General features: G+C 45.0%; 1 protein-coding gene across 2 annotated transcripts in view; it reads left to right on the top strand.

Moving 5' to 3' along the window:
- SNX5 (sorting nexin 5) overlaps window positions 1-4,323 on the top strand; it is a 30,158-nt gene extending 25,835 nt beyond the window's left edge. For both annotated transcript variants that reach the window (XM_023507801.1, XM_023507802.1), the window contains 2 exons: window positions 2,563-2,648; window positions 4,103-4,323. In XM_023507801.1, the coding sequence (XP_023363569.1) occupies window positions 2,563-2,648; window positions 4,103-4,153 (137 nt within the window). In that variant the 3' untranslated portion in view covers window positions 4,154-4,323. The remainder of the gene's footprint in view (window positions 1-2,562; window positions 2,649-4,102) is intronic.
- Window positions 4,324-7,869: the final 3,546 nt, after the last annotated feature.

Raw genomic sequence — 7,869 nt, 5'->3', positions numbered from 1 at the left:
CTGGGCTGGATTTGAACCCGCCAGCTCAGATGTATGTGGCTGGTGCCTTAGCTGCTTGAGCCATAGGCGCCGAGCCATTTTTTATGCTTATCTTAAACTTAGTATTCTAGCTATAGATTTGCCTATTCTTTAAGAAGCCAGAGAGCGCTCTTTTTCTTAGGTAATGGTAACCAAAACCTTGGTATGCTAAGATCTTGTTCATTATTCCTGGGGTTTTTCACTCTCTAGGCCCTTGAGTAGACAGAGCCAGGAAGGAGCGTGTGCATGCACCCAGTTTCATACATCACCATGTTTCAGTCATGAGTCCACACTGACTGCCAGTCTAAGTCTATAGGATTCTTTCTTGCCTTCCCCTCTTCCAGGATAGGGGACTTTTTAAGTTCACATAAACTTTATTGGTAGAATAGCATTTCAATTGTACATGAGTGTAATATATAGTCTTTTAAGAGACAGGCTCTTACTTGTCACCCAGGCGACAGCCGTTCACTACTGTAATCTTGGATTAGCCTCCTGAATACCTAGCTTTATTTGTGTGTATGTGTGTGCTTGGTGCAGTGCTCATAACTGTAATCCTAACACTCTGGGAGACTGAGGTGGGAGGATCCTTTGAGTTCAGGAGGTCAAGATCAACCTGAGCATGAGGGAGATCCTGTCTCTACTAAAAATAGAAAAAATTAACTGGGCCTTATCCCAGCTACTTGGGCAACTGAGGCAAGAGGATCACTTAAATCCAGGAGTTTGAGATTGCTGTGAGCAAGGCACTCTAGCCTCGGCAACAGTGAGCTTCTGTCTTTTAAGAAAGTTTTTTTGTTTTGTGGCTCATGCCTATAATCCTAGAACTTGGGGAGGCCAAGGCAGGAGGAATGAAGGCTGAACAAAGTGAAGTCCTCTTCTTTTACTAAAAATAGAGGAAAGAATTAGTTGAGCATGGTGAGGCTCATCTGTAGTCCCAGCTGCTCAGGAGGCTAAGGCAGGATTGGTTGAGCCCAGGAGTTGAGGTTACTGTGAGCTAGGCTGGCACCACAGCACTCTAGCCCAGGCAACAGAGTGAGATTGTCTTAAAAATAATAAAATGGGCTCGGCGCCTGTGGCTCAAGCGGCTAAGGCTCCAGCCACATACACCTAAGGTGGCGGGTTCGAATCCAGCCCGGGCCCACCAAATGATGATGGCTGCAACCAAAAAAAGAAAACAGCCAGGCACTGTGGCGGGTGCCTGTGGTCCCAGCTACTTGGGAGGCGGAGGTAGGAGACTCACTTGAGCTCAGGAGTTGGAGATTGCTGTGAGCTGTGATGCCACAGCACTCTACCCAGGGCAACAGCTTGAGGCTCTGTCTCAAAATAATAATAATAATAATAATAAAATGATTTTGGAGACCTCTATCTCACTGTATTGCCCTAGCTGGTCTCAATCTCCTAGCCTCAAGCAGTTCTGCGTCAGGTTTACGAAGTGCTAACAAATATGAGCCATAAAATGTAGTCTTAACCCTGGAGGATCTTGTGGATCTTCCCTGGCCATGGAACATTCCAGAGCAAATTTATCTTTCAGAATGTGAATGTAATAGTTATAGCACACTACACTTGTCTCAGCTTTGCCCCCTAACAAATAAACAAGTTTCCATGAAAACAGAAATCCCTATCTCCTTTATTTTTCTCAGGTCTTTTTTGCTTACTGGTGGTGGACAAATGTGAATGTGTCTGGAAATGTCCCTGTTCAGTAACTTGCCTGAAAGGTGCCTGGTGTGTCTAAACCTGGGCCACCTGGGGTTTGGCTCTGTCTCACTGGATGGCACAGAGCTTCTCTTTGTTGCACCTTGACAAATGACATGTAGACAGGCTCGCTAGCTTTGGGTTCTGCCAAAGTAACATTCATATGCTACCCTATTTTTAAATTTTTGCCATTTTTTTTAAAAAGAGCTTATTTAAGTTTACAAGGAAAAGTAATTATACATTTCTTCTTCTCTTTTTTTTTTTTTTTTTTTTTTTGAGACAGTCTTACTTTGTTGCCCTCGGTAGAGTGCTGTGGTGTCACAGCTCACAACAACCTCAAACTCTTGGACTCAAGCAATTCTCTTGCCTCAATAGCTGGGACTACAGGTGCCTGCGGTAATGCCTGGCTTTTTTTGGTTACAATTGTCATTTGTTGTTTAGCAGGCCCAAGCTGGGCTCAAACCTGCCAGCCTCGGTGTATGTGGCCAGTGGCAAAAGCACTGTGCTACGGGTGCCAAGCCTGTATATCTTCTCAAGAGTTGTCACTCTTTTTCCAAAGCCCCTGGTGAAGCATGTCTGGCTCACCACCACCCTTCTCCAGCCCTGTCTCAGCTGCTGTTCTCCCAGTTAACAAAGCTTGGTGATTGGGTGCTGTTGCCCTCTTGAAGGCAATGACATCCACTTCACCACCATGAGCATAAGATATACAGAATGTGTCCCAATCCCAGAATTAAAAATGTGAGAAAATAATGGTGGTACATCAGAGGGCATTTGTTTAAGTATGTTTGGAAGTTAAAGTGAACATAAAACTTTAGTTTTTTGTGGATTTGTAAAGTTTGTTTTTTTTCCCTGTAGAACTGATGAACTTCAAACGGAAGAGAGTGGCAGCATTTAGGAAGAATCTAATCGAAATGTCTGAACTGGAAATAAAGCATGCCAGGGTAAGTATTTTTTTCAAATTAAGCCAACAACTTCTTTGGGATTTTTTTCAAAGTTATTTCCCGAGTTTTTATCCCAGTGTCATTAGGCACTAAATTGTGCCTTGTGGCATTAATTCTTTGTAGTACTTGTAGAGGATGCCACTTATTGGAGTTTTTTTGGTATAGCAAACCATAAATTCACAACATTTTTGAGACAGTGTCACTCTGTTGCCCAGGTTAGAGAGCCATGGTGTCAGCCTAGCTCACAGCAACCTCAAACTCGTGGGTTCAAGCAATCCTCTTGCCTCAGCCTCCTTAGTAAGTGGGACTTAGAGGCAGTGGACTAATTTTTCTTTCTTTTTTTTTTTTTCTTTGCAGTTTTTTGCTGTGGCCGGGTTTGAACCCACCACCTCCAGTATATGGAGCTGGTGCCATACTCCTTTGAGCCATAGGCGCCATCCTAATTTTTCTTTTTTAGTAGCGGTAAGGTCTTGGTTTTGCTCAGGCTAATCTCAGCCTCCTCCACTCATACAATCCTCCCGCATTAGCCTCCAAGTGTTAGCATTATGGGCATGAGCTCTCGTGACTGGCCCATAAATTCACATCTTGCCTTGCCTGACTCTCAGACTGGGGACTTCTTAGGCTGTGGTGTTCTCCATGCAAGTTCTGGGCTGGTTTCAGGGCGTAGGGCAGCCCTCAGACCTGAGGGAACTGAGAGAGGAGCTGTCACTCACCCTCAGGCTTTTGACCTTATTTATTTATTTTGAAAACTCCTTTGCTGCATAGATGTTTTTAATCACTTGCCTTTTGATTAGGTCCAAGTCTTGTTTATGACTCTTCACCCTCCCCAGCATTCTCTCCTGTTGTATATGGCATTAAAGTGGAGTTTAAAACTGCCGTTTTAATTCACATTAAATCACATCCATTAATGTTTTGGGTGTTGTGTCTTCTAAATTTTTTCAAGGCTAATGGGAGAACTTTATAAAGCAAGTTTTGCAGATTTCTTATATGAATATTATTTGCAAATCTCATCCATAATCTCACCCATGACTAATTTATTCAGTGTTCCTAAGGCCCTCAACTTCATAAAACACCTCATTTATACAGTGTTCAAGGTTAAGACATTGAAGTATGCGGGATTGGCCTGATCACATTTGGGGGAAAACAGGTAGGAGGGGGTGAGTGAGGATGGAGTTGCTGGGCAGCGTCCTCCAGCTCTTTACCATGGAGCTCCTCCCAGCAGCAGTTCCAGACCCATGCATGGAGAGAAGAACTCTTCAGCAAGACCAAGGGAGGAGAGACAGGTTGCAGTTCACCTGAGTTTGAATGAAGAGTAGTGCCAACCAGTCTGGCTGGCTTCAAATCTCTCTTGTGAGAAGCTCTGTTTGTGGACTTGTGTTGAGTTCTTAACTGCTGTACAGCAAGTCTGCATAGTCCATTGACTATGGGCTACCTTAACTTTTCTCTTTTTTCAGAACAATGTCTCCCTCTTGCAAAGCTGCATTGACTTGTTCAAGAACAACTGATCTGCCTTGACTCTGAAGGAAGGAAATGAATGTGAAAGAAAGCCACGCATCACTTGCACTTAAATCATTACCACGGAAGACTTAAATAGTTTAGACTTAAGTTTAAAATTATGTGAATAAATATTTTGATTTCTAAAAATCTTAACACTTAACCATGTTGGTTTAAAATTTTTTATTGCATGCTATTTGGACATAACTAATCTCATTATACATTTAATACCTCAAAGTGGGCAGAATTGAAATACTGGGGTCTCCTGTAGTTTGTCTGAGTTACTAAGGAAGGGCGTAGGAGTCATGTGCCTTCTGGAAGCAAGTAAAGGCAGTCACCTGGCCAATGTTTGTCTCTTGTTTTCTTGTGCCCATGTCCCTACTAATTGTCAGGGAGGTGCCAGTTACAACAAATGATTCAGCTGCTTGTTAACAGGTAACAGACATTCCATTCCTTAATACTTGTGTTTTTGCTCAGTTACTCCCATAACCTCAAGTGTTTGTACTATGGCAACAGCAAGAAAATCTCATTTTTGTACACATCCTTTGCAGCTCCATTTTTGTAGGTGGGATATAAATATTTGAGGGCAGGCTATGTAGAGAAGCAAGGCCTCCTTTAGAAGATAGCCAGATCTCCATTAAGAGAGATGTGAGCTCTTTCTGTAATGGTAGTGGGGGATACACATGTTTGGGCTTCTGTTTATAATTTTATAAAGTATATAATAAAATAATAAATTACGCTACTGTATGAGTGTTTTTGTGGAAAACAAGGCCAGAGTATTCTGCAAGTGCAGTTGTGCTAAGCCTTGGCTGTGGTGAAAAGGCAACAGTGACTTCCGCTCAGCATCCAGGGGGGCCTTTGCACTAGTCTTGAAGACATTCCCTCTATCTGGGTTTGTCTGTTTGCTCTTGACCTGGTTCCGGCTTGTGGGTTTTGCCAGGGACTTGAACACTGCCACCTTCTCTCTACTGCAAACTTTCATAATTCATAAGAAAACTTGGGAAGATTCTTTGAGACTAAATTAAGAGAGTTTTACTGGCTCGGCGCCTGTGGCTCAAGTGGCTAAGGTGCCAGCCACATACACCTAAGGTGGCGGGTTCGAATCCAGCCTGGGCCCGCCAAGCAACAATGATGGCTGCAACCAAAAAATAGCCAGGCGTTGTGGCAGGCACCTGTGGTGCCAGCTACTTGGGAGGCGGAGGCAGGAGACTCGCTTGAGAGCCCAGGCGTTGGAGGTTGCTATGAGCTGCAATGCCATAGCACTCTACCCAGGGGGACAGCTTGCGGCTCTGTCTCAAAAAAAAAAAAACTTTTACTCAGCACTTTAGCTTCTATTGTAACCAGTTGCCACGGGTTATAACTGGTATGAGAGTTGTGAAACATAGGGTTGTTTCCTTTTCCTTTTTCCTTTTTTTTTTTTTTTTTTTTTGCAGTTTTTGGCCCAGGCTAGGTTTGAACCCACCACCAATAGCATATGGGGCCAGCGCCCTACTCCTTTGAGCCACAGGCACCACCCCGGGTTGTTTTCTTACACATGACTGCTGCTGATGTCTTTGCTCCCTGGCTAGTTATAGGCAGCTAAAATGTAACCAAGGTACTGTCCCCAGTACCTGTTGCCTTCTCAGCTTGGGAAGTGTGGTGCAGGAAATGAGGGTTGAACTCAGTAGCTTCAGTGGCTCCTAAGCACATCTGACCTGTTAACCCCTTCTGTCCTGGGTAGCACTCCTATGCACTGGTTGGGGTGAGGCTTCCTCCTGGCGTCCACACTTCCTCCTGGGCCACAGGAGCAGTGTGATTGGGGAAGCTATGGCCACTGTGCTTGAGAGCAGATCTAGGGGAAGGCAGGTTCTGGACAGGCATCAGCAGACTCCAATAGATGGGTTATCTGCTACTGTAGAGCAGCCTTGGAAGGGGTGGGGCGAGCATAGATCACAAAGAATGTGCTCTTGGAATTTGGGCCACCTCAAAATTGGAAGTTTTATTTGCTGCGCCTTCTGACTTAACACTTCAGTGTTCAGAGAGTGTTTGCAGGTTATGGTTTATTTTGAAAGTCTGTGGGGGGGGGGCGGGTTTTTTTTGTTTTTTTTGTTTTTTTTTTTTGAGACAGAGTTTCAGTTTGTTGCTGATGGTATAGAGTGCCGTGGCATCACAGCAACTTCAGACTCCTGGGCTCAAGCAATTCTCTTGCCTCATCCTCCCAAGTAGATGGGACTACAGGCACCTGCCACAATGCCCAGTTATTTTTAGACATGGTCTTGCTCTGGCTTAGTCTGGTGTCCTAGGTTGGCCTAGGATTATAGGCGTGAGCCACTGTGCCTGGCTGTTTTGAAAGTCTTAATAGGCTGGGTGCAGTGGCACTCTGGGAGGCCAGAGGCAGGATGATTTATAAGCTCAGACCTCATCCCTAACAAAAAGAAAAAATTAAGCATGGTAAGGATGGCAGGATGATTTATAAGCTCAAATATCATCCCTACCAAAAAGAAAAAAACTAACCATGGTAAGCATGGTTAAGGTTAGCTGCTCATAACACTTGCCATGCATGGCTTTTGAGGCAGGTGGATTGATTGAGCCCCAGGACACTGAGGTTGCTGTGAGCTAGGTTAACACCATGGCACTCTAGCCTGGGCAACAGAACAAGAAGTCTTACCAGTTATCAATCCAGTAATGCTTCTACCCCAAAGAAAAATGAGTTGGTGATAAGGGAAGGCCTCCCAAGAGTTCTAACGTCTTTGAGAAAATTGAAAGTCTCGGGTTTCTTGTGACAAGAAGTGGGCCAGCTCACCTCCCATCCTGTCGATGTGTTTCACCCCCATTTTTCTGAGTCAGTTTCCTGAACATTTCTTGCACACCTTTTGAGGGTTTTTAGGAACTGCCGGGGCTCAGCTCTTCTGGAAGGGCACTTCCGTCAGAGGGAGTGAGTGTGTGCACTGTCTGTCCTCCTCCTGTAGGCGGCAGAGGTGACCCAGTGCAGCTGAGGGGGAGCCTGGCATTCCTGCAGACCTGCTGATTATCTTAGAGCTGAAAGTGCCCGCTAAGATAAGAAATGTCTTGCTACTCCAGATTTCGAGCAGTGCTAATGGTGTCTTTCTGGACCAGCAGTCCCCTACAGGATTCCTGTGGTGACTTGAGGCACAGCCTGCATCGCTGAGGCCCTTCTGTTCCAGAACTCCCCATCTGGGCTTGGTATCAAACAGTTGGGAGGCAATGGGGCTGGGCCATGTGATGTGCCTGGAAGGAAGGGAGACCACAGCTGGATAGTGACTGGTTATGAAGTTGAGTCTGCTGGGAGCCATCAGGTCCTAGGGATGCTCCCACCTGCTCTCCCCTGCCCCCGGCCCACACATGTTCGTTCTTGCCTGGTGAGCCTCCCAGACTCTTAGTTTGTTACCTTCCAAACGCATTGACTTTTTTTCATTTTTTAATTTTTGTAAATTGAGACAGTTTTTGTCGCCCTCGGTAGAGTGCTGGTAGAATTCTGTTGTGTCATAGCTCACAGCAACTCTTGGGCTCAAGCAATTCTCTTGCCTCAGCCTCCTGAGTAGCTGAGACTACAGGCGCCCACCCCAACACCCGGCTATTTTTAGAGATGGGGTCTAGCTCTTGCTCAGGTTGGTCTTGAACCTGTGAGCTCAGGCAATCCACCCTCCTTGGCCTCCCAGAGTGCTAGGATTGACTTTTTTCATTTTTAATTTTTTTCTTTTTCTTTTTTTTTTTTTTTTTTTTTTTT

Source organism: Otolemur garnettii, unplaced genomic scaffold (assembly GCF_000181295.1).
Source record: "Otolemur garnettii isolate 467f Iridium unplaced genomic scaffold, OtoGar3 scaffold00208, whole genome shotgun sequence".
Taxonomy (NCBI): domain Eukaryota; kingdom Metazoa; phylum Chordata; class Mammalia; order Primates; family Galagidae; genus Otolemur; species Otolemur garnettii.
Note: the sequence above shows the minus strand (reverse complement) of the source record. Positions and strands in the feature narration are given on the sequence as shown.